Source organism: Strongylocentrotus purpuratus, unplaced genomic scaffold, assembly GCF_000002235.5.
Source record: "Strongylocentrotus purpuratus isolate Spur 01 unplaced genomic scaffold, Spur_5.0 spur5_scaffold_1, whole genome shotgun sequence".
Classification (NCBI taxonomy): domain Eukaryota; kingdom Metazoa; phylum Echinodermata; class Echinoidea; order Camarodonta; family Strongylocentrotidae; genus Strongylocentrotus; species Strongylocentrotus purpuratus.
In genome coordinates, this window is record NW_022145594.1 from 32200339 (window position 1) to 32228181 (window position 27843).

Here is a 27843-nt window from a genome sequence, read left to right on the forward strand (position 1 = left end):
GAAATTGGAACCAATGCTGGTCTATAATGCATCGGCCGATATCTTCTTGGTCCATCAACCTTAACCCTTACGGTACTGAAGGGGGGTGGGGGCCTGGGAGGCACCCTACCCCCTTCACATTTTCTGTGATTGAATTTGAAATGAAGGAAACATTTATGCAATACATTTTCAAGATTCTTTACAAGTCTAGAGACAAGAGTTTTCTGTAAAATGCATAAAATTAGCATTTTGCATAATTAATTAGGTTATAACAATAACAATTTGCATATTAGGAAAAAAACTTAATATACCATCTTGTTTCTTACATCAATAACTACAAACATTCAAATGTTTGTGTTCTTCGGACATTCGACAGCCAAGATCATTTATTTATGTATTTCTTCTAATAGAAGTATCATTTGTAGTTCTCCTCAATGAGGTTGTGATGAAAGGTATTGGTCAACCTGCTCTGCTCGCCTGCCCTTTCTCCTCAACAACTCGAGACTTCGCACGGGCCACTTGGGCAAGAGAGGTGAGGCTGAGTCCCCAAATTTAGTTGGAATATGATTCTGAAAGTTTTGCTAGTCCATACAGACTCCCTAAAAGGGGAGGTAAGAGGGGCAGGAGATGGAGAGGGGTAGTAATAGGGGCCAGGCTGGAGGAAAAGGGGCTCATGGGTAGTACAGTAGCAATTTGAAATATCAATCCATAATATGTATATAAATCTGCACTAATTCCAATACAATTCTTTATAGAACAGTTCAAATGTTTATATAACTATTATCTGAATGAATTCTCAATATACATCCTCTCACTGTCAATAGTCTTCTACTTGCAAATATAAAATACAGTAATGTATGTTTACTTGATAAATCACTTCTTGTTTTCTTTCTTTTTTAAATGTCAGATTTAACTATACCAATTAACCAGATACTGATCATCTTTCTGCCATAATATATTAAATATAACAGTATTATAATTGCAGCAGAACTACCTGTAAGTGAATTATTTTGTTAACGTGCCAAATGCATACATTTTAGTAAACATAGGTTGACATGAAACTTTTGAACTAAATGAACAGCACGAGTCCTTGCCATATTTTTGTGCTTTCCTTTGTATTAAAGTGTGCACATATATTTAATCATTCAGCTACCTTGTGAACAATCAAAGTGTATTACTTGTATTATTTTAAATGCAATAACTATCTTAAAATATATCCAATGTAAATATGTACATAGCAAATTTGGTATCCCGTCAGGCTATATCAGATGACATAAATTTACATTTTTTGTCGTTGCTTATGATCTTTTTAATCAATAAGAGGCTATCTTCTCTTGTTGATATATTACTATTTGTTTTGTGTAAGAATGCCTGAAAATCTCATGACTATCAAGCATGTGATTACAAACTTTTACTGCCTGTACATACAATAAGATATCAAAAATGTGCAACTGTATTTCTTGAATACTCCGCTTTTCATGAGGCTACCTATTAATTTGTATACTTGTATATATATGTATATTTTACTAAAAGCGTCATTAGAGGGACATTTGGAGTGAAAAAATGAGTCATTAAGTAGACATTAGGGTTAGGGTTAGGTTTAGGGTTAGGATTTGTATGATGTCCACTTAATGTACCATGTAGGGTTATATATATATATATATGTATATATTTGTGTGTGTATTTATTTCTCTATATTATTTTGTTGCTGTTATCTAATTTCTTTGATGGTTGTTATTGAAGAGCATTGTTACCACACAGGGCCTCATGGAAGACCACCATAATTGGTGAAATGTGCCACCCTGTATACATATCAGAAATAAATGAATGAATATAGAACACATTCATGAACGAGCTATTGAGCAAGGTATCGCCAATATGTAATGAATCTAGTCTCATATTCATTATTTACAGTTATGCTCATATTTGTATGTTTTTTCATATAATTTGTTTTGTACATTTGTCCTGTATTTATCCGTATATGGAATTAGAAGTCAATTTGTAATTAAATGTACATACACTACATAAGAAGAAGCAGCCATAAGGTCTTTCATTTCACATTTTGAAATATATTTGTAATCACCATCTCCAAAATAAGCATACTGGAGAAAGATAAAACATATAAACACCTTTTCAGTCAAACAGAAGACATAAAGATCAATGGAATGCTAATATATATATATATATATATAGTCATATAGTTCTTGGATAATATACTGTTAACAACTAAATCATTCATACCCTTACCAAGTTTTGTAACTCTTTAAGTATGTGAACAAAATGATTTGTCCTGATTTACATTTCTTTAAAATGTGAGGTTTTAAGTCTTTCATCCAAAAGTATTTCACATATTATGCCCCTATTCAAGCACTTCATCTTTTATTCTTGAGTTCCGAAACACAAACACTTCAAATTTACAAAGGGGGGTATGAATATTGTAGTTGTTAACAGTATATACAGAATGAACAATATTTTTGCTTGCATATTCAAATTTGTAAATGTTGAGAAAGACAAAGTAGGATTATGTAGCTACTGCTACTGAATATTTCTGATCAAAAGTCAATATGTACATACATGAATGAATAAAATTTACATTATGTACATAAGTACTTTGAGATCAAATGACAAATAAATGGTTGGATTTAAAAGTTGCAGCAAATCACTCTCATTTTCTCAAAGTAAAACAAAAAATGGCACAAAATCTTTATAAAAACATCCTCCGATAATGTGGTGATGACAATCAAATAATTTTCACAATAAAAAGTGCAATGAAATTATATTTGATAAAATTTCAAACTGGAAACGAAAAGTGAGAAATAGAAAAGTGAATTCAAAACCAGTATTGAATGGTGGACAGACATAAAGATCCATTTCAATACTATATAATATATTATATAATATTATATTATTTCAAGGTGATTGTTAATATTTGGATTATGAAGGGAATGAAGGATAGAGATAGCTAAAGATTTCAATGATTGTTAAATTAATTATGATATCGTACATGTAATTGTTATTTGTTTTACTTGTTACTATAGCTTAAATTAAATCTTCCAAACGTGAATAGCTAATCGGTTGATTTTAGTCAAGAAACACTGTTTCATAGCTAAATTAATATCTTGACCTTGAGAGGGAGCTATACAACATTAAGAGTTTATTATTTATAATTCCATAACTTTAGACCCGATTTCAACCGCGACAACGATCAATGTATATTATAGGAGCGCATATGCTTCCAATATGTTAATTTGAACCAAATTCATGACCCCATACCAAAACTTTGTAATACCTTAAATGATTTGTATTCGTGTTTGTAAATTGATTCTGTGTTTATCTTTGTAAGTAATTGTAATTGTGTGATACTTTGTATACTTTTTTTTTTTTACCCTGTATGTTATTTGTATTACTTGGCAAAATAAATTGAATTGAGAGAAAAGTTTGGTTGAACATGAAAATAAAGTTAGACATACCATTTGAGTACCAAAGAATAAGTAGTCAAGTTTTTCTTAACATACTCTGGACGGAGTTCTGCAAAGTCTTGTAAAGCACATATTTTATCTTGGAATTATTTTTCTGTTTTTCCTACTACTATTCATGATGAGCGCAAACACGACTATGTTCTATTCGATATCTCCAATTATCTAGAATGTAGTAATTATCTCTTATTCACAAACATCAACTCAAATTCAATTTATATAAATTCATATATACATATAAATATGTACATTTAGCACAATCTATTCAACATATATACACACTAGATATTTCATTACCATTTCATTCATTCAGATACGTTAGTCATTCAAATTTATGTCAGATTCGTGGAATACTATTGCTTCAATCCTTCTCTAAAAGTAAACTCCTTCCTTCCAGCCATACTTCCACACTATACACATATAGAAGTTGGAAAATACAGACCCTAAAGCAAGGCTTGACACTAGCGGGCGCCCAGAACAACTTGGGGGCCAAAAATATAAATTCAGACCTAAAAAATGTCAACATTTTCACATAGGGTATGTGCATGCTGACTCTCCAAAGTTCGTCCTAGACCCCCTTCAAAAAAACAAAGTTAGTGCGGAGCACTGATTCAAGTCTACTTTGACATATGATCCACAGCAATAGAACACAAAGTGAGCATTCACAGATTTTATGAGAAAGAAGTGTACAATACAATTATTTCAGGAAAAAAAAGTGTGAACACTCCCACATACAGGCTTACAATTCGAATAACATTAAAAAGGATTACAGATTTTCCACCATCCCTGTTAGGATTTTATGATCAATTCTTTGATAATGAATAAAAAGTTCACTTCAAGCCAAGTGATTTTCTCATGAAAACAACATGGGTGCATCATAACAGATCATTAAAAAAAAACTCCAGCTAAGATATTGTTTGAACTAATCAGCATTGTTCACAGTACCATCAAAGGAAATTACTCAATGCAATTGTTTTCTTGCTCTTACTAAAAAGAAAGAAAAGAAGAAAAAATGGGCTTGAATTCGGTTTGATTCAGTCCGATGTAATATTGCAATCTTCACATTTCCTTGTGACTTAAGGTTCAACCAAAACAAGGCAAAAATTTTCCATAAATGATCTCTTCCAACTTTAAGCTTAATGTCATCGCATGACACTGAATAACGCAACGGCTCTGTCTCATTGCAAAAAACAGCAATCAAGGCTTCTATTTTTCTTTTCACAGTCCGTTTATTGAATCTTGGTGTAGTCTTGATGATGTTAAGATGAAAGGAATCCCAACGAGACATCATCTGATACAATCTCTCCTTGACTTCCCGGCATCAACTCATTGAAGAAGAACTCTAGATGCTTGATTGCCTGTGAACACAAACAAAACAAAACAATGAAATAATCAGAATGTAATGGAATTTTTTTTTTTAAATCTCAATTCCTCTACTCTGCCTCAAGCTGAATCATATTTTATACAATTAACCAAAGGAAACTCGGAATAAATGTACGTTGTCAGTTCAATGTCGAGATGCCTTTGGCGAGGTATTCAAGAGATTCAACACAAAGGCACATCTTCAAATGAGCAAACAGGCCAGCTCCAATCGATTCACAGCATTCTTACTGTTAACAAACCGGGGGGGGGGGGGGGGGGGGGGGGGGGGGTGTTTCACAAAGACTAAGATCGACTTTAAGTTGGATTTAACTATGGCAGGCCATTCATGCCACTGTTTGCTCTCACCATTCTGATCTTTAGATTATATTTCTTCCTTCAATAATGAATTATAAAAAAGTATAAATTCTGTAGATTTGTGACCATAATTTGTACGTCCCTTGAGAGACCAATGCCAGCAAATGGTAAGAGCAAACAATGGCATGAACGGCCTGCCATAGTTAAGTCAAACTTAAAGTCGATCTTAGTCTTTGTGAAACATCCCCCAGGTGTGTTCTCTGATTAAGCTACACCTAATACACATTTATTGTTTTGGCATTTTCTCATTCTTATATAATCCTTGAATCAAATCCCTTAGAAGATGGCATTACATTTAACAAATGCCACAGCACTGGTGAAAAATCTAAAAGACATTTTTAAAAACGAGAGAAAAATTGTCATAGCTGTATCAATTTGCTTTTGACAGAGACTGAGCCATTTTAATTTAAAACATATTTATTTACAATGACTCAGAAAACACTGACATTGTTTACTCATCTCCTCTGTTTACTCATCTCCTCTCTTTAAACAAAATGCCTAGAGATCAAAAAGAAAATTTACCTCTTTGGTATCCTTAGGCCTCAAGATATGTTTTCCATACTTGTTGATGACAGAATCTTTGTCTAGCATGCTGTAAGAGAAGAAAGAAAAGCATTGTTAAACATGTTTTAAGACTGATCTTACAACAGGTGAACAGTCAAACTAAAATGCTTGTTTTATTTAAATTTATTTATTAACTCATTTATTTTTGTTTAATTTATTTATCTATTGGTGTACAAAAACTGACCAGCAGCACAGGTTGAAGGGGTCAGTTTGCAACTAGAATAATATAATATATACAAAGGGGTATTAAAGATGATATTATAAACACAGAATGTACAAAAGGAGTATGGCATAAACAAAACGAAAAATACAAAGAATTATACATTTCATAAGTAGGCCCATATGTTCATTCCCAATGGTCTAAGATCACTTGCTATCTATCTCATTCTCTCGATCATCAACCTCTTCACCATCTCGGTATCTTGCTCTCTTTTACACATTCAACCCTCTCGTTCTTTATGTTCATACTTCACATCTTAACACCTCTTTATATTAAGACCTCTGTCCGCATCCTCATCATACAAAACAGATTTCATGTCACCTACCCAACTAAAGTTATAACAAATGTATTTTACCATTACTGTATCAGTCTATGATTATGACTTTTTCTTTCTGAAAATTAATCTTTTAAAACTTTTACCAGTGAAAATAGGAATTTCTGAATGGATACTACATGCTCAATTTGATTTTCAATAAAGAGTCATACCTGCTTTAGTGACCACCCATCTACAAAGACCACATTTTTGTTTCCCTTGAAATTGGTTTCTCATTGAAACATGTACTAAAGGAACCTGTCTACAAAGACCACTTTGTGTTTCCCTTAGGCAGTCGCTATAGACAGGTTTGACTGCATGTAGTACCATTTTCTTTCCTTATTTGCATGTGTCTACTCAAAAGAGGGCCAAACTGATTATATCAATCATATGGCTGACTTACTTTCCAAGTAGAGACCCCAAACAGCTCACTGCATTATCCCTCTGGATGGCTAGCACAATGCTTGGTCCATGACAGAGCAGTTGGACCTGTCAATGGAATAAAATACAAGACAAGTGTACTTGATTATATATGTCATTTAACATGAATGCATATTGAATAAGTGCACAATCCATACTACAATTCTAATACAGCCAATCATAAAAATCTAAAAATAAATCATATTCAAACCACAAAACAAACAAGTCAATGCAAAGCAAAAATACAAATGGCCTTAATTGAGCAATTTTAGCACATTTAGTGAGCTGTGACCATTGACATAATTACTCTTAAATCAAATTTAGGCTGTATTTTGATATCATGTACCTTCATATCAAATTTCATTGAAATCCGTCACAAATTAATAAAGTTATGGAACAGAAACCATATAGACGGCAGCGTTATCCCCTCCGACCTCCTCGGCAAGGGGATGATAAGGATTAATCATCTTACCAGATTGGGAAAAGCCCCGCTGTAGATAGAAACAAACTCTTTGGCCTGGGACTGTGTAAACCACACCATCCTGGCACCGACGATGACGAAGCCTCGATGCCTGAGGCAGTCGATGACGTCCACGTAGCCCTTGCGATGTCCCTGCACGCTGAGCAACTGAAGGGGTGGGGTCAACAGGATGCAGTTGGTCTGGCACAATGCACTGTGGGAATGGAGAGCAAGGTCACCTGTGCTTGTACCCACACCTGTTGAGATAATGAAAATGAAACACGTATCAGAATTTAATATTCATTATGTACTCTTTACAGGCTTCAGTCGACTAGTAACGTAACCAGATACTGCCCCTCTTGACTATTGCCATACATACCATATATGTACTCCAAACAATTTGGCAGTCTGGGTATTTGAAACATAGCAATCAGAGAGTCAAATAGCATTAGGCAGATACAAAACAATTCTAAAGCAAAAGAAAACAAACTATACATAAAACTTTTCACAGACTGATGCTTATTCTCACTTTACTTGGTTGGATTTAATACCTTTACGCAATTTGCCAACACAAGGGCAATTTGGAAGGGAAAAAGCAACATATCTCACTCCTTTAAAACTTGAGCTAAAGATAGCCCCACCCCCAAGCACACACACACATAACATAATGTATTTTATGTTCAAGGTGAGCTACTAGAAACTTGTGACACCACATTCTATCCGAAGGATTAATTGTGGATTTATTATATGATAGACCCAGAAAATACCGTCAATGGGATTTTAATGCCATGAATAAATAAATTATTAAATTTATTGATTGATAGCATTTATTCATATGTCAAAATCCAGCAATTAAACAAGGAGTGTTATTAGCTTCTCACTGGCACACTGACTACATTTCAAACCCTTGCAACTCACCTATCTTCCTGGGACTCAGATCGCCATTGAGAGACGTGGAACTGTCACTGGCCGACAAATCGTTGTCTCCTGCACCCCTCGAGGTTCCTATCCTTAGCATGAAGCTCCTCTTGGAGGCCCGGCGGGAACCTAGGACGGTATCGACGGCTGGACAGAGAATCTGCCAGGAGAAAGAAAGAGAAGGAGAGTTTAGTCTCTATGCATCTAACGTTAGTCTGATGAGTTAGAATATTCTTACACAACTTTTTGAGACAATCATTGATTAAAAAATTGATACTGTAAAATGACACAAGCTAAATCTATGAAAATCAACATTCTGTATGAAACCACCTTCATGATCTTTCCAAATGTCCATATGAAAGATGACAAATTTGTACTCCCTGGCACCTCAAGATTAAGCTCAAGCTTCAATTCATAGTGGACAGGAATATCAATCAAAAACATTTTCTAAAAAGGCTGGTGGGATAAAATAGTTGCCACAAATTTCAGAACATGCAAATTAATAAAGGGGGGGGGCGGGAAGGGGGGTCACGAAGAAATGGATCTACTGACAAGAGCTTTAAAAATCCAAAAGTTGTTTGCAGAAAATGTTTCATGGTCGATGAGGGGGGTATCACATCCCCCATCCCCTCCAAGCATCTACCTAGGATGGGTTCAAGTGTCAAGGGAATAGAGTGAATGTGAGTTGTACCTTCTCAGCCTTGATGTCTGAGGTTTGCTTACAGCATAGTCCCTCGGGAAAGAACAACATCTGCTCCTCCACAGCTTTGGCATACGTCGTGGAACCTGCACCAAACAAAATATTTGATTAGTTGTCTATTTCATAAAATTATAACAATACAATCTGCTTTCATACATATATATATGTACTTTAAAAACAAAGTATACGTATTCCATTGCGAGATTCGAGATTCCATTGCTTCTGTATATTTTTCATTAAAGGCTGATGGATGACTGTTAACTAACGATGATAGTTCACCGCATGCTGGCAATCACTGCAAGTGTGCTTAATCCCTTTCAAAAATATTATTCCAAAAACTGTTTACAGGAGTTGAAGACTCTGTAGTCGTCTGTAGACAGGAACAATATACAAAGTTAACACTGACCCATATTACAACAATAGCAATTATAACGGCTCTATATTACATTAGATCAAATCCTATAATGAACGTAACTTAAGGTGAATAACCGAGTGATCTATCAGTGAAACTATGCATCTTTATGACGAGAATATTGAAAATCATCACATTCAAGAATTAGGGGGAGAGGGAGGGGGGTTAGGGGGGAGAGGGAGGGGGTTATCAGAGATACACACCATGTAGAGCATTGTTGATTGGATCTACTCCAAACATGCCCCTCCAGAGGAACTCGTTCTTCTTCTTGGCTTCCTTAGGGTTGTTTGGTCCCAAGAGACCCAGCAGCTTCCTAACCGCATTCTCCCTCTGCAGGACCAAGACTAGGACTGGACCAGACGTTAGATGGCCCAGGTGCATGCCGCAGATGACCAAGTTCTCCGACTCTCGCTCAGGGACTAGTGCCCTAGCCTGGTGGTCGTTGAGGGTGAGAAGGCGAAGGGCTACAACGATGAAGTCCTCTTGGGAGACTCGCTTGAGGATCTTGGAGAAGTGTTTGAGAGCTCCTGGTTTGATGACGAGGGTTGTTGTGATGGGCCTTGGACCTACAAGAAAAGATGCAATATGTATCTCTGATAACTAAACAGAAATGCCTTGCAGAATAACCAAATAAGCACAAAATAATCGTCAATGAAATCAACTTCAGTGGTGAACTCCATTTTACATATTTAAAGGCATTTTATATTTGTTTTCAATCTCAGTTAGAAAATTACGCTTATTGTTGATCATCGTACAAATTTTAATTTTCTGCTTATTTAGATCTTTTTTATCCTCTACTTTTCATAAAAAAGCAGAGCGCCATAACATTTTGTATTATGCATTGGTCAAAACATATTATTAATAATTATCATTATCGGTGGCCTGAAACATAAACAAGTATTAATCAAAGCAGAACAAAATCTAGAGGAGAAGGCATCTATCATTTAATCTCATGATCTGTTCCCTTTTGGTCTTGGTCTGGAGATATCATTGCAAGGATAACCAGTCAATTTCCATGTCAGCTAGACATTGTTTTTTCTATATTGCATCTGTTATTTTCATCAAGTCATAGGATAGAATGAATAAACTCACCAGCAAGCATTGTCTTGAAAATGGATTCCTCCACCAGTACAGTTCCTTTAGTCTCTCCAGAATTAGCCTTATACTTGGACTTCTTAGCACTCGAGCCATGGTCCTCGGCCCAGGCGAACCTCGCGTTGGACAATTCCTCCAGGCTCGGGCTCCGCAACGGAGGCTGGTACGGCAGATTAGCCCTCATGCTAGGGTCCGCGAACAGCTCATGATCGCGGAAGAACATGGACGCCTGGCGGAACGCGATCTCGGCCGACGCCGACATGAGCCGTTCCATGCAGAGCTCCAGCTTGGCGCCACGCCGGAAATCGTTGGGGTGCGTCGGGATCTTGAGGACGGAGCGAACATGGTGGAAGGCATTGATCCCACGCAGGATGCAGACGACGGCAGGGTTGGACACCAGGGTGTGGACGCTCGGTTGCCAGCTACGGTCACCGATCTCGAACGGGGTGAGCTCCTTGGCTTGGAAGGCAGTCAGGGAGGGTAGGAACTTGATGCCGAGGAGTTCTAGACCCTCGCCGGGATTTGCGCGTGGAGTCAGGAGGTTGTTTGTAGATGTCTAGATTTGAATACAAAAAGCAGCAGTGAATATCTTGATACAATTTTTTTTATTATAAGATGATGATGTGGATCCTAATCAAATGATTGGTTATAAGCGTACTCGTGACCAGGCATTTATTTTGCCTGACGCCTAATTTAGATAATGACTGGTCATTATCCAATGGTAATGACCGGTCATTATCGAAATCACGTTTTAAAACATCATTTTATAAATAAAACATAATCTCATGAAACAAATAATACACATCATTTTGTTCAAGCATTAGTAAAATTACCCACACTCAGTACCTTCAAAACAGTCCAAACACCCTCTGCTATCGCCTCAGGCGTGTTATACTGTTCCAAAGGAGCCGCGTGTGGGTAATTCTCACTGCTGTGTATTATTTGTATACTCACCACTGGGTAGACACCTAGCAGCTTCCCGAGCGTGTTCCCCAACAGCTTCAGCGTCTTGGCACCTGAGAATGTCACGACTACAATCTGCTCCAGCTCGGGATTGGAGTAGAACGTGGAAGGCACGGACACTCCGTGGTAGACGTGGTGCTCTGGGATGAGGCTGAAATCACCTCCCAGGTTGGAAAGGAGGTTGTCACAGAAAGGTGCGACATGGAAGCACAAGCTGGATTTGAGGTTGGTTTCAGCATTGGCTTGGATGGATGATAGTAGACCTGGTAAGAAATATATCAAAGACACATAGTAGTTAGCTCTCATGGGAAATTCAACACCGTTCAGGTGTTTACCCAAGAAGAGGTGTTGTCAATCACCAGAATTAGCCTTCAGTTTCATGACCAGCAGGCCTTATGTAATGTACTGCGTTTTCCACCCATTCCCCCAAATGGTAAAGTCATTATCTCGCCTTTCCCTCACCCGAAGACTCTCCGAGAGCCGAGGGGGTATTTCTTGATTGGCCTACGGGTTTGCTGTGTGCAGACCTGTACACACAATAATGATTTTTTTTTCCCCATCAAGTCTGACAAATTATGGCTTTCTGCATATGGAAACTGACGACTCACTCCCTTTCAAATTTTGGTCATGTTTAGTAGAGAAATATTAAATGCAAATGACGGGATAGAAACAAAATATTTTGTTTTCTGGCAGCAAATAAGCAATTTAAGCATCCTACACTTACCAAAATATTATGATACAAACTGGAAAAAATACACATGTATATATCTTACAAACATATGAAAACTGTAAACTAAATACAAATAACACATCCTTGAGTAACTAGTCATATGAAAATCATCTTTTGCTGCTAATTGACCTGTGACATTTGTCATTTGTCAAGTGGACTTCTTCACTATGACCAAACATTCCATGCGATTAGGACAAGACACTGTTTATAGGCCATTTTTGTTTGTTTACTTCTTTACGCCTGGACAAGAGCAGGAAAAAAATGTAGCAACATTTAAACACCTACAAAACACAGAATAACAAAATTAAAAAGCCCAACATACAGCATATTGCTATCCCACATAACAAGAAAGGTGATAATTGATAACAAACTGCAATGGCAGTGAAAAATCTACAACATTAGTAGGGTCCTTGAATTTAGCTACATGGACTTGTACATTATTGCACATGCTTTTCCTTATATTTTCACACAAAATTCGATAGTTCTTGTCTTCTTTATGTCAAGAGAGGGCAGCAGAATACCACCCCTACCTTGTCTTGATAGTTGCAGCATGAGTGCATGTACGAGTCCACCAGCGTTCCTCATGGGGTTCTCAGCTCTCAGGTGGACCAGGGTTGATGGGAGCGGAGGGTTGGTGGAGGCCGGTAGACCAGCTTCCAAACGCTTCCTCAGGGCTTCCTCGCAGTTCTTGGGAGAGGTTGGCGTGGAGCATGACATAGGACTGAAGATGGAGACTTGTTTACCCTGTAAGCCTGTCAAGGGATGTACAGATTGAAGATAATGTATGACAACTTCAGGTGGACAAATTAAAGTTAGTCTTCTAATGACATCAAAAACACATTGGGTGAAATGGGATGGCTTCTTTGCTGTCCTAAGAGGAGATCTGTGTGAAGCATGACCTAGGACAAAAGATGGAGACTTGTTCACCCTGTAAGCCCGTTTAAAAAAATTGAAGCTTAAATCTTGTGAGAAAAAGAATCACTTGTTAATAGGCTACATAAATATTGCAGTCTGTAACTGAAAGTTACGAGAGCCTTTTCCGTATATATCCTATTCAACTCTGTTGTTAAGTGATGTCTATTGAAAAATGTGTTGATCAGCAAATATGGTACACATAGGCAGTGATACCAGTTGATTATACTAAACTAGATTGAAGAGATTCCCAGAGGATTGAAACCCCATATGTTAATTTAATATAAAGCTGGTATGGTATAAATGCCTGAAGAGGTATGAGTGAGCTTGACGGGGCATTGTGGCATGCATTCGCGTGTAATCCAGCTACCAATGGAAGTTACAAACTGATTCAGCCGAGGACGCAGGTTTGAAACTGAGTCACGTATCATATCTGATAGACACACGTCTGTAAAAATCCAATTACATACACACACACACTTGACATTTGACAAAAGACTGAAAACTGGCATTACTGACAAAGATGTTCACAATGTGAAGGAATGCTCTTTGAACCACCACCTACCTAGTGCATTAGCTCTCCTGGAGTTGAGGCGCACTCTCTTGACCCCTCTGAACTGGTAGCCCCTCTCCTGGCAGGTGGATAGGATCATTCCCAGGCACATAGGAGGCACCAGGGGCGAGACCGCTAGCACCATGTCTCCGGTGGTGGTGGCTACTAGGGTAGTGGGTGACAACCTGGTAAGGGGGGCAGGAGTGACAGAGACTCAAATTATTCATTGCAGTTTCAAGCATCAATCATAAAAGAATTTTGGTTGTCTGTTTTCTGTGATTTCAATTAAGCCCCACTGCACTAGTTTGGCCAGGAGGGATCAGACCACCCAGGGTGGTCAGTGACAGGTGGCTATCTCATCAACTCAGCTCCCAATTAACATAAGAAAAAGAGGATCATGCGGGACCAATGGTCACTGCAGCATTGTTTTCTATATAGAGGGAGCAGGTAGCTATAAGTAGCAGAGTGGGGCTTTAAAATTGACAGATTTTTTTTACTTCAGTCCAGACTACAATATCATGAAGGGTATTAGTAATATTGAAATGCATCAATTATCAAAACAAATGCATTATCTTCTGAGAGGGTGTTATTCGATTTAAAATGCCAAATATACTATTACTCAGTGACCAGCAAATGATACAGGTTGGAGGATTTTCCCTGCTAAAACATTGTTTTTAGCTTTTTAAAGCTTCTGGATGAGATATATTCTTACCCCGATGTGTCCAGGTCTTCATTGCTACTGCTGGACCAGGAATCTTTTCTTGATCCCTTGCGGTTCTTCTTCTGCTTGGGACTCTCAGATCTAACTCTCCTGTCCATACGGGAAGGCACAGACTCACTGACTACCGGAGCTTCAACCAGTCGGTCATTGGTGCCTCTTGCTCCAAACCAAAGTGAGAGTTCATAATTAATACGGCTTGGGTTTCGAGGGCAGATGATGGTGAGGTCGTCACGGGAGGTCCCTCCGTAAAGGGCCATCAGGGAATATGGATCCGTGCGTTTGGCGAGTTGAGGATCCGATGGACCTACTGCATCTAGCCATCGGGTGCGAGCCAGGTTGCCTCGGATGCCAAGAACGACCACTGGCATGGTCAATCCTGATTCATCACCACCCTGCTTTGGTCTAGTGACCCTAGGACTTGACAGAAGGTCCTTGGAGTTGTACATGAGCCTAAGACCAGAGATGTCCAGCCCTTCTTGGAGAAGGCGATACAACACTCCAGCTTGTCTGGAAGGGAAGTGGTATATTGCATCATGAAAAACAGTCAGGGTGTTCTGCGTATCGCCATTATTGCTGTATTCCTCATTAGTCATCTGATCATATGCCGATTCCTCAGCGTCCAGCGTACGCCAGAAGAATCCCGGGATGGACGCGAAGGCACTCTCCACTGCACTAGGAGACGTGCTCATTGACATGTAAGTTGCGAGAGGCTTGCTGCTGACTTGAGGATAGGGCGGGATGTACGTCCCGGTTTCTGTAGCACCCTCTCGTGGTGCCTCCATGGGAATGGGTTTCAGCTCCAGGGGTTCCCCAGAGAACTCCAGAGCAAACTTGAAGGCAAGGGGCATCCAGGGTGCCAGGGTGTGGAGGTTCTTGCTGGTGAGGAACTTGGAAACAGTCTGCTGGAAGGGCGTCATGTCTCGGACCTCTTCTCGGAGCTTGCCTTTCTTGGCCTTGACGGGTGTCTGCTTGGTGGTGTCCATGCAGGGTGGTGTGATGGCTACTGACAGCTGGAGCTTACCGTCTCTCCATATCTTGGATAATGCGAAAGAAAAATGAAAACCAATAACTGCATTGATGATGAGGATGTTGAGTGATAAGGGTACTGCAAATTGGGTGGTAGATACATAAAACCCTCTTAAAATTGCAGCTACCTGATAAAGACACTTGGACTTGCGTAACAAAATATTTGGGGCTTAGTTTCAAAGGAAAGATGTTATTTTAAGGCAAAGACGTATTGTAAGTATCTCCATCCCCTCTCTTTATATTGTTAAAGACATAAAATTTATAATTGGGTTGCAATCAGATTGTAGAAACAGTTTCACATTGGTTTCAGGGTGAGGGTTTGAGTTAGGGTAAAGGTTAGAATTAGTTAAGGTATAGGGTTATGATTAGGGATAGTTAAGGATATGATTCATCATCATCATTTAGCGTCCGTTTTTCCCACGCTGCGGGTTTGGACCTTTAATTTCCCTTATGGCCCTTCTTCAGCATCTGTCTAAGTAAGGCTGGATGCTCTCATATCTTCTACTAGCATCTCCTATCAGGTTCTGCAATGTCTACCAGAAGTAATGGGGTCAGAAACCTGAAAATTTACTGCTTACCGAGCCAAAGGCTTTCTTCTCTCCTTAACACATTGCTGTACTATCTCAGTGTACACATCCTTATCTCCTGTGAGAGAAATTAGTGCCAGAAATTGTGGACGGAGCATATGTGGGACAACCAGAAGAAATTGGGCACTTACCTGTTGTAATCCAACAACTCTAAAAGGGGTACCGTCCATCCCGCTTGCTCCACACCTGGCCTGGACCGTTGGGTCATTCAGGTAGTCCAGGTCCTTTGGGACCAGGGACAGGAGCCATGACAGCAGGACTATGTATGTCCCAGAGATCTGGCCGTCCAGCTTCTCCAGGGGCTGCTTGCCAGAGCTCTTGTTGAGGAGGATGTTTCCGGATGTTGCCATGGTGACAGTGAGGAGGGCGGTCTCGTGGGTGGGCTTCAGGTTCAGTGGTAGGAGGCTGGATTCGGGCTTGTATGATGCTTCCTGTAAGGAGTGCATAAAGGCAAGGTAAAAATAGTTGTAAAATTCATCTTTGAGAGGGCCACATGATCCAGAAGATGCAGCGATAGTCCTAGCACATGGAGGTTCCAGGTTAGAAACCAGGGGACTAGTCCCTCTGATAAGACTTACAGCTGTAGCTTCCCCGTGATGTACCTACAAGTACTTGTTTTCGTAGCTCTAGGGTGAAGCATCCTTCTCCATCAACGATAAGAGAAAAAGTTTGAAAGGCCGACCTCAATAGTACACATCAAAACAATACAGAAATAACAATCAGATAAATTGTTTTGATATCCCGCTATCAGAGGGCTTTGTAACACGGAATGACACTGCATAGGCTTTGGTAGGTACTGGAGTTGGTGGAATAGTTAAGATGTGGCATTGGCAATGTCAACCATATGGAACACACTGCCAGCTATTTTGTGAACAGCATGGGACCAATCTTCGACTAAAAGATTATAGACCATAGATCATCACTAATGTCCTTTGGCAAGACATTGATCAACATTTACCACACTCCATCCAGGTGAAATAAATGGGGACCTGGTAGGAATTTATTCCTTGAAACGCAGAGCGAGTAATAGCTGCACTGCTAACGCCAGGATAAATGTGCTGCATTAATGTAGAGTGCTTAGAGACTTCTGATTAAGTAAGTGCTAGGTGCTATATAAGCAAATATAAGTATTATATGATTTAGAAAGACTTTGACTGCATGATTTTTGTGACAAAGACCACTTACCAGGTCAAAGATCACATCAGTGGCCTTCGCAACCTCCTTCCTCTTGGCTGACATCGTCATTTGCGGATGCAACGTCTCCAGCTTCTTCTGAAACTTGAGGTGCCCCTGCCTCTGCTTCTCCTTCTGCTCCCGGAGCTTCCTCGCCAGGGCCACATTGTGTTCCCGGTCCCTGACCTTCTGGTCCTGGTCCTGGTGTGTCCCTTGGTCCTCAGGGATGCTGGACCTGCGGTGTGGGGTGCGACTACCCTGGCTGGAGGGTGACTGGGGCGGGGTGGGTGGGAGTTGGAGTTGGAGGTTGTAGGTCTCGGTGGGTACTGGTATTGGCTATGGAGAACAGAAGCGGATTTAATAAATAATTATTATACCGTATTTGCCGGCGTAAAGGCCGCAGTATTTTTGGAAGAGAAAATATCAAAAAGTCGGGGTGCGGCCTTTACGCCGAAACAATAAAAATCGCAAGTCAAAACAGCACGTCCATTATTTGTAAGCAACTTCATACAAAAGAATATGTTAACAAAATTGACTTGAAAACACATCGGACAAGATCTAGTCTGAACCACGTCAGCAGCAAATTTGAAGAAGTTATCTTTTTAATCGTTGTGCAACCAAAGAATAAGAAGAAAACTGACCAGAAACTCGTAGATCTACTAAAAATCGTACTTGTAAAAGTGTCCTTAGACAGCGCACGGGTACGTAAATCATACCTAGCTCACACACTCTGTGGTGGGGAGCTACGGGGCTGGGAGTTGCCAACAAATCCAACGCACCTTCGGAGATTCACAGCGCGCAATCGTCAGTGTTCTTAACTTTTCAGTAAGATAATTCTGAATTATAATTGAGACTATCTAATTAAAGTGACAAACTAACCTCGGTAGATCTCTAATAACAATACAAACGCTTGTTTATTTTCTCCATTTGACGGTACGATAGGGGTAAAACCGGATAACATTATTAGTGCCGACTCACTGCATGGAAGCTAAAGATGGACATTCAGGTTTCTGTATGCATGCAAAGCGCCCTCTAGTGTCCCATGAATGTGCTAATCTGCCTAAAAATCGATGAAGATTTGCTAAATTATGATCATATTTTAGGTAAACTTCCTGTAAATTTATAAAATGATTGATAATTTTGGTATTAGTTTGTAGAAAAAATAGAGTTCTACGAGAAAATTACGATTATTTTCTTTAGTCCGTTTTTTTTTTTTTATTTTTTTTTTTTCTCTACGAAATGTCAAAGTTGGGGGTGCGGCCTATGCGGCGGTGCGGCCTTATCGCTGGCAAATATGGTAATCATTCTGTAATGTAGAGGAGCCGTGGTCGAGTGGTTAAGTCGCCGGAATGTCGATCACAAGGTCCACGGTTCGAGACCAGCCACGGCACTAATGTCCTTTGGCAAGACATTGATCTACATTTGCCACACTCAACCCTGGTGATGTAAATGGGTACCTGGCAGGAATTAATTCTTTGAAATGCTAGAACACCGTAATGGCAGCCGGCTAAAGCCGAGATAATAATCTCCAAGTTTGGAAGTACTTAGTTATTGTAATAAGCGCTATATAAAAACTGATTATTTTTATTATTATATGATTCTTTCTTGATACCAGTCTGAGTATTAGCTGGCTTTGATAGTAAAACAAAAGAAATTTTCTGAATGACAATGTCATGTTAATCATAGGAAGGCCATTTTGGATATAGCAAAAAATACAAACAAATAACAAAGGGGAATGAAAGACTTAGCCAAAAAACATTTAATAAAGATTGGCTGTATAAATACCTTCACTATTGGTAACGTCTGTGTTCCGCTCTCTGTTGATCTATTTTCCTCATCATGCACCATGTGTATGACTCTATGGGGCTTGGCTACTATCTTCCTCCTATTTATACATACATGAGAAAGTATAAATCAAGGGGTCAGTGACATAAAGACGTAACTCCATTTCAGCCATTTTGAGAAAAACTGGTTTTATGTGTCACTGAGCACTTGGGTCTTAATGAGTTAAGTCTATGTTTCACTAGCCATTGACTTCAATAGGGTGTTGGGTGGAGTTAAGTCTTTGTGTTTCCTGGAAAGCCCTCAATTTTTTGAGCATTTTGATATCAAATACTCATTTTGGCAAAATATGGAGTTATGTCTTTGTGTCACTGAACCCTCGATATAATAAATCTGAAATTAGAACTTAGACATCACGTTATGTCACTATCATTATTAGAAATACTCTGAAATAGCATTGAAAAGCAACTGAAATCAAGAATATCCACAGAAAATATAGATAACAACTACCAGGTATTATGTTCAATAACTTTCTAAAAGTGGTTGAAAACATCAGTCAATAGAAGTAATAAGTAAAATCATCTATAATAAGAAATGAAGTAGATTTTTGTTTTAATATATAAAACAGAAAACTGGATATGTACAAAGCACAGCATATTTCTTTACTTCTCAAACTGATGTCAAAGATTTGTCAATATCCAAAAAGAAGCAAATTATAACGTTTATTTCAATCATGGGAAATAAATGACACTGAGAAAAAAGTTAATTTGAATTCTTTAGAATGCATAAAAATGTATGTTTCAAGTCCAGATTTGCCTTTTCAGCAATAAATTGGCCACTAACAGACAAACGCTTGTTTTAAAGCCTGTCTGCACTAGTTTGGCCGGAGGGGGGGGGGGGGGGGGGGGGGGGGGGGGTTAGACCTCCCTGCAAGGTCACTGACAGGTGGTTATCTCATCAAATCAGCTCTCAATTAACATAAGAAAAAGGGGATCATGGGGGACCAATGGTCACCGATTAGGCATTATTTGCTATATAGAGGGCGCAAGTAGCTATAAGTAGTGCAGTGGGGCTTTAAAAGACTCACATGGGTTCTTTATCACGAGCAGCAGCCCTCTCCTTCTCTCCTGTCTGACCTCCTGTGGGGGTCAAGGGTGAGTGGCTTCCGACCTGACCTAGCTTCTGCATGACCTTTCTCCTCTTCTCGTGCCATCCGAGAGCGGAGTCTTCATCATCACTGCTATCATCGCTGGAACTACCCTCAGTTCTAAAATACAGATGTTAAGGATTAATGATTCACTTGTTACACAACACTTGCTCTAGTGACAGTCACAAATCGAGGAGTCAGTGACACACAGAAGTAACTCCATTTTGGCCATTTTGAAAAAAAAAGTGGTTTATGTGTCACTGAACACTTGGGCCTTAATCGAGTTAAGTCTATATTTCAGTAGCCACTGACTTCAATGGGGTATTGGGTGGAGTTAAGTCTTTGTGTTTCCTGGAAAACCCATATTTTTCTGAACATTTTGATATCAAATACTCATTTTGGCAAAATATGGAGTTACGTCTTTGTGTCACTGAACCCTCGAAATGATCTTACTTAATATCCTACTTGGGCTATACAAATGTATAACTTCAACCCTGGCCGAAACAGGGTAGCTAACCCTAATCTTAAATGATGGGTTGATTGGGTTGCTTGATCATCATCTTAACTTACATCAAGTGACATATGAAAACATACGTTTCAACAATATATTGTTATCATCATCATCATCATCATAAGTACATGAATCTGCATTCATTCATTTGAATCTACAAACATAACTACTTTAGATACTTACTGTTTAGAATGTAGCTGCAATATTCTCTGAATAGCATTGGATGGTGCATTGCTACTAGATGCCTACAAATAAATATGAACAGATACAGAAAATAAATTCAACATCGATTTTCAAAAGACTACCTTTCTTTTCTCTCGTCCATCATTCTTTTTATCCTCTCATTTCAACTTGATTCCCCTACTTTGTACCTACTATCCTAAATGTTGTTGTTTTACAACAGTTTTTTTCTTCTTCCCAGTTCTCCCTAATTTTATATACATGTATTTTCCTGTGATACTTGATCCTGTCATTGAGAACATATTTGCCCTTTCTTTTCTTAAATAGTCCTACTTGTTCTTTTTTAATAACGATATTACAGAAATATACTCATTCTTCCATAATCACAATATATTTGAAATAGATTGTGATCATACACACTGCATTAAAATATGGGACATCCCAGATGAGCAAAAGCCCATGACACAGACAGTCTGCAGATCAACAGTGTCCATTTCAAGAAACCTCCAAAAATTTGTAAGAAGACCTAACATGTCAGTCTTATGTTCCGTTTGCAAAGGGGGCTCTCGGTCTCATGAACCCTCAGATATCTTTTCAGAAGGCCAGTGAGACTGAGACTGCCGTCCATGGCTCGTCGGCCTCATAGGCCATCGGTCTTTTGGGCCGAAGCCCTTTGAATGCACCATTTACCTCATCTTCATCATTTTCTTTCGGTCTCAGATCCAGGAAGACTGTTTCCTTGCTTCGCTGTAGACTCACAACCTTTCCCGCACCAGCTCTATTCCAGTTCTCCCCTACATCTAGAATGGAATGATCCATGCCTGTGGAGGTTCCTGTAGAGGCTGTCCTGGTTAGGGGGCTTGCATTTGGTTTGGGAGGGGAGGTACTGGTTGAGCTGTTGACTCTGGTTCAATAAAGAGAAAGAGTGATGTTTAGTATCATCTCTAAATATTTAAACTTGACAATCAGCATTCATTTCAATGCCACCAAAATAAGTTTGAATTTAAAGCAGCAGGAGGTTGTTGTTTGTTATCATCTTCAATAATATTCTCTCTTTCAATTCTCTTCTTTCTTTTCTCCTCTTATTCTCTCTCTCTCTCATGTCAAGTCATCCCTTGTCTTCAAGCATGTTCCTCTTTTTTCTCTTACAATCTCTTCTCTCTTCTTTCTTATCTTTGTCTAAATTCTTGAAGCTCTCTTCTCCATCCCCACCCTTTTTTCATTGTCTTTAGAACAACCAATACAATAGCTACAACCAGGATTTTCAAAGGGGGGGGGGGGGGGGGGTTAGAGGGGCACAAATATGATCTTTGAAAATCCTACCAGGGGGGGGGGTGTTTCACAAAGCCTTTTTTCAATGACAAATAACAAAAATCAGTGACAAATCTGCTGATAACCGATCAGAAGCAAGGATTTTAGTAGCTTATAACACAAATTGTCATTTGTCACTGATGATAAGTTTTGTGAAACGCCCCCCCCCCCCCCTGGTCTTCAAATGCTCTCTCAGCAGGGTGGGTGCAATGATAACAAAGAGTTGATAATAATTGCAACTCATTTGAGATCAATATTAATCGCAACTATGTAGGCCTCAAAAAGAGAGATGTTGTATTGCCCTTTAGGTGCCAAAACATGGGTTGGTCGGTAAAATTTTTTTTTTTAATAACTTTTTTTTTCTTCCCTCTTTCAGGATTTTTGGGTCGGTCGCCAAGGGGAATAAAACGTCTTTTTTTTTAGGCCTAAGGGATAGATGATGGAAACTTTCGATTAGAGGACTTACGATTGATTTGGATCAATCACAACTCTTTATAAGACGGGCCCAGGCATCTTATCAGCTCTACCACAGCCGAGAAGGGGAGGGGCTGCAAACCTTTTATCCCTGGAGAATAAAAAATCCAAGCCCTTAAAAACTCTTTGATCTTTGTATGAATACAAAATCTACATACCTTTTAGGACTAGTCTTCTCTTCCCAGACCACTTTAGGAGGTGGCTTTGGCGGTTTAGCAGCTAGACCCTTAGCCTTCTTCTTCCTCCCCTGCTGCGAGGGGGAGGGAGTGAGGTCTCTTTTGCTGATCTTCCCCCCGGACTGATCGATACACAGCTGGGCTAGCTTATCCATTAAGCATGTATTATCTGCTGTAAACAAAGAAAGAAAGAAAGAAAAATGGATAAAACACCTATGAACATGTTAACAAATGATGGAAAAAGTTTTTCATTTTCAACATCAACGAGTGGAAAAGTTGGTCTTACATGATGAGCCTGAGAAGAGGACCAGAGATGTTCAAGCCAGAAAGACGAGCTATCATTAACTTTTCTTGTCCTCAAAAATATACAATCATTCATGAAAAGAAGCATATGATAATTAAGTGTGGATGATAGCTTCTGATCTCCCTATGTAAATCAAAATTGACAAAATGTGCCTGTTAAAAGGCACATCCACAACCTATTCATCTGTCAAATCCATCTTATCCAGGACAGTGTTTTACTTTAACCCTTTCTGAGCCACGAGGTTCATGAATAACCACAACTTTGAAAAGTAATGTTTGTTCCATTGTCAATTTGGGCATAAAACATCTTCCACTGAAGTTGAATACCTTACAATATTCTTTCAAGACATATTTCCAATACTCAGTTCTTCACTGGATTTGCTACAGAAAATATACATGTAGGAGGGGTTAATTATTTTACTCTGTTTTAGATACTAACCAGTGTTTTTTCCATCTCCTTTCCCACTTGGTTGACTTCCTGACCCCTCCATGACATTTGACCTCTCAGGAAAGGCATCAATCAAGAGGTCAAGGTCAATGAAATCCACTTTCTCAATGGCCAGAGTGGGTACCTCTGCAGGGAGCATCATATCAATGATGGCATCGTCTTCATTCTGGGTTGCCTTGATCTGCTCCTTGGCCGCCTCTCGATTATCTAAATCCTTTGGAGAACCTTTGGTGAGCTCTTCCAGTATGGATTCTACAGGGACAGATTCCCTGGCAACTTCCAGGATACCCTCTCCTGGATGAATGTCTAGGCCAAAGTTGTGATTGTTAAGCTCTTCCTCAAGATCCAGTCCGAAGCTTTCTGCAACAACGGATGAAATAACAGTCTGAAGACTACTACCCGATTGTCCAAGGCTGCCTTCGGAGTTGCCGAAGCTGCTGCCAGAATGTCCGAGGCTGTCGTCTCCATCATCAAAGTCATCTATGGACGGAATCATATCACGAGGGACAAGGTCCTGAGCGAGGAGGGGCGAGCGGACAACCCCGTCATCAGAGCCGGTCGAAGACATCGACATCAAGCGACGGTTGAAGATCCTTGGACTGGTGGCTTCCCCGCTGCTCTCGGTCTCGACAAGCTTTGGCATTGGGGACTTGAAGGAAGTGGCACTTCGGTAAGGGCTGGATTCCTGGCCAAGTTTGATGTATTCATAGGTAGGTGCTTGGACAGGGATGTCCTCAAGGTCATTGGTGGGTTCCAGAGCCTTTCGCCATGCCTCAGGGGTCAGTGTGTCTTCAGTGGGATCCCTGTCTGAGCGAGGGGTCTTCATAGAACGATTGAAGACACTGAGTTCCTCATCTGAGCTCACCTATATATCACAACACAACAAAAGAAAGATGCTTGATTCTGATTTGAATATGTCAGGGGTGCATGAGCACTAAAAAAAAAAAAAAAAAATTAAATTTAAAAACAATTCCCCTCAATGATTAAAGGGAAAAAAAAAGAAAAAAAATTGGGAAAAAGAATGGCATTTAACAACATTCCCAACCTTTTGAGTAAGAAAATTAAGAAAAAAATAGGAGAAAAAAGGGAAAATGAGGGAAAAATCAAGGTAAAATCGGGGGGGGGGGGGGGGGGGGAAAGGGGGGAAAAAAATAAATACAAAAATTAGGGGAAAAAATAAATAATTGGGAAATCGATTTAAATCGGGTAAGTATCATGCCTGATAAGTGAGCATTGATGACTTTAATTTCAACCAGATTACCTATTCTATATGAATAAGGATGTTTTGTATTCTATTAACCCCTCAAATTGTCAATTTTAGAAATCACGCTGAAACAAGTAGAAATACACAGAAAACTGCATAGAAAAGTCATTCTTTAACCCCTAAAAATACCAATGACAATGTAAACTGCCCTTAGTACATACATGTAGATTTTAATTCAGTTGAGTTACAAATTTCAGCTAATCATACTTCCCAAATTCAAGACAGTCCCACAAACTGCGAGGTTTGATGTCATGATGGAACACTGTTTGTAACAAGATGAACGAGGAATAATGAACCTTTCATATGAAAGCCCACTTATCATGTACATGCATGTAATAGGCTAATATTTAATGACATAATATGAACCAGGGCTTAAATTAATCCAAGGCCACCAAGGCCATGGCCGTGGATGCCCCTTTGATTGACCTCAATGCCCCTCTCATTGGCCTTGGAGATTTTTTGTGCCCTTTCCAATTCTTATTTGTGCTGTAATATAGAAATGTGCCCTACAGAAAAGTGGCCTTGCCCAAATATATTGAAATTTAAGGCCTGATGAACAATCCTAATGCTTGCCAGGATCTAGAGCTGCCAACCTTGTGCAACCAAAAAAAGGAACCACGATTCATTAAGACGAAACTTGCAACCACGCGCGACACACTTCCAATGCAGAAATGTTATTTCCATATTAGGACCTACATGTACAGTTTATTTACAAGTAGGTAGATTTTGTTGTTGTTTTGGGAGTATTATCAGTGTTTCATTCTTTTAGAAAATATTTAAGTGTTGCACTTTTTTTTTTTTTTCGTTTACTTTTTGTAAATTCATTGAGGTAGTGATCAACATTTTAGGGCATTTGGTATTTTATGAAGAATCCAGGAAAACTGAAATGATTTGCAGCTCTGGGCCTAGCTATGGCTGACCTAGCAACAAGTGACATTGCATGGCTATGGGATGTAAAAAACTTACACTTGAAACTTCAAAGTCTAGGGACGGAATGCTGGACTGTATATCGGCGAATATGGTGTTCATCTTCGGATGTAGCTCCGACATCTCCGGAAAGAGGGTCTCATCAAAAGTGGTCATCTTAGTGTCAAGGTCACTCTCCTTCTTCTCAAGGTCATGGTCGTCGATGTCGCCTTCAAAGTCTTCATTTAGCTTTGTAGACTCCTTGCCAGAGAGTGCCTGGAGAATGTACTTTGCCATGTTGGTCTTTCCCGCTTTGCTTTTGATGGATGAGGGTTTCTAAAAGGTGACTGTGGACGACATGAGGATTTCTCTGCCAAAAGACCATTTTAAAAAGGTATGATTGCCAATTTTTTTAAAGTAAATACATGCAGTGCAGTTTTGTTATTATTTTAATAATATAAAGAATAGAAGTTAAGTACACTCAATAGAAATGGGAAAAAATTATCTATGTGCAGAATGGGGATCACTGTAGCTTACGGTGTGTACAACACTCGGCTGTTCAACAGCATGCAGTATTCTGATACTGCAATTTTTTTTTGTTACCACAATTTGTGTTTTCCTGATTTATCAAAACCATTTTCTGATTTTGTTTTGTTTTTTAGTATTGTAGATCTAACTGAGTGTGTCCGGCACAAGGGTGTGACATATTTTATTTAAATGATGCTCACCTTTATCTAATCCATCATGTATTGCATTTGGTCATTATGACAATGATCTGCCTACACCAATAAAATATATGGCACCATGCATGTTAGTATGCAACACAATGCGCCGTTCAGGTAGATAAGCATTGTGACATCACACGTTCAATCAAAAGTAATGCGCAATTACTGCATCTCATTAAATGCGTGCTAATATAATTGTGCGCATGCAGGTTATGATTAAGCCAGAGTCAAACCTTTAAACTGGTGGTTAAACAACCTCATTCATCAAAAACGTTTAGCAATTGTCGATCCGTTTAACCGATATTTTTGTGCACTTTGTTACATACATGTGTATTTTTTTTGTTTTTGAGACTTATTGAAAAAACGTTGATATCAGTATACACTTTTTGACAGGTTTCACGGCAAACCACTGCACAATACAACTTACAAGTGCATATCAATGGTGGGTTAATTGCGGGTGGGCATGCGCCTGAGCTGTGTGAATGAGGATCTGAGACATTACGGTAGATAACTTCACACAGGCGCACGCCCGCCCGCAACCCATCATCGGTATGCACTTCAGACTTGTAAGTCCTATTGACTTATTGTGCTGCGGTTTGCCGTGAAACCTGTGAAAAAGTGTATCTAGACCTACTAATATCAACGTTTATCAGAAAAATACTCCAAAAATAACAAGAAAATGACACGAAACAGGTAATAAACATAACAACATTTAACTCATGATCTTTATTTGGACATTTAATGAATATTTACTTCATTTTGGGTATGTTTTAGTGGACTCTCCACTCCGGAGTTACGGGTCAAATTTTGGATAGATCTAGATAGGTTTCTGAACAAGCGCCAAATGTTCTTGTTTCGTTAGAGGATTTTAAAAGGGATTTTTAAAGGGATAGATCTAATTGATGACAGACAGCCAGTTATGTGGATAACTATTTCTAGATCATTGGCCTCTGTCTGACACCGCATAGATCTATATTTCTAGAGTATACTCAAGACTGGCGATGAAGGCGCAAGACAGAACGAAAACTGAGTGAGAGCCTGAAATGGAAATCCAACAAAGTCAAATGACATTTCGATTTTTTTTTCAGGTGATTTGATAAAGAGAGTCAATCAAATGAATTTGCAGATATGAAATCAAGATATTTGATCATTCTCTTTTGTAAAAGATAAATTAATTTCCCGTGAATCATGCCCATAATTGTGGTGGAGTTTTCTTAAACTTCTATTTCAGTTCATGCTGATTGAGTGCAGTGCGCGCCAGCGCTTCGGGTCACTGGCACTTGCATGCACTGCACAGCAAGATCAATCGTCAAACTTGCTGCTAAAGCGTCCCTGGCTACGAAGCCGACAACGTACTTTCGCATCGCAAATTACTGGATTCAATGATTTAAAGCTGAACTAAATGTTATCAATAATATACATGGTATTTATCTAAATGTTTTGAGATATTAAAAAGCGTCGAACATACCTCAGAATTTCCAGATTCAGCAAGGAAAAGAATCAAAACATTTCCGAACTCGCCGCCATATCGTAAACAGATCCCACACACGTAAGTTGGTATGTTCTAAATGCGCGGTTCAATTAGTAGCGCGCGCGTTGTACGTAGTCGATGTGTACTCTCTGTCTGTCGAGTGCATGCTAAATAAATCCAGTGCAA

At 39.2% G+C, this 27843-nt stretch overlaps 1 protein-coding gene across 2 annotated transcripts; it reads right to left on the reverse strand.

The window, feature by feature from the left end:
* Positions 1-3380: 3380 nt before the first annotated feature.
* LOC580349 lies at positions 3381-27791 on the reverse strand. Of its 2 annotated transcripts, none has more exons than XM_011662402.2 (22): positions 27655-27791; positions 25522-25831; positions 23283-24156; positions 22523-22709; positions 21270-21483; positions 20583-20644; positions 19829-20008; positions 18745-18844; positions 16972-17295; positions 15918-16217; positions 14165-15207; positions 13465-13637; positions 12518-12739; positions 11249-11520; positions 10292-10850; positions 9403-9765; positions 8779-8873; positions 8088-8247; positions 7182-7426; positions 6693-6778; positions 5715-5784; positions 3381-4813 (listed from the first exon to the last, which is right to left on the reverse strand). In XM_011662402.2, the coding sequence occupies exons 2-22, from the start codon at positions 25756-25758 to the stop codon at positions 4715-4717; spliced, it is 5865 nt and encodes a 1954-aa protein (XP_011660704.2). In that variant the 5' UTR covers positions 25759-25831; positions 27655-27791; the 3' UTR covers positions 3381-4714. The 2 variants fall into 2 exon arrangements, with proteins under 2 accessions (XP_011660704.2, XP_011660703.2); XM_011662401.2 differs by having other exon boundaries at positions 22523-22712; positions 27655-27790.
* Positions 27792-27843: the final 52 nt, after the last annotated feature.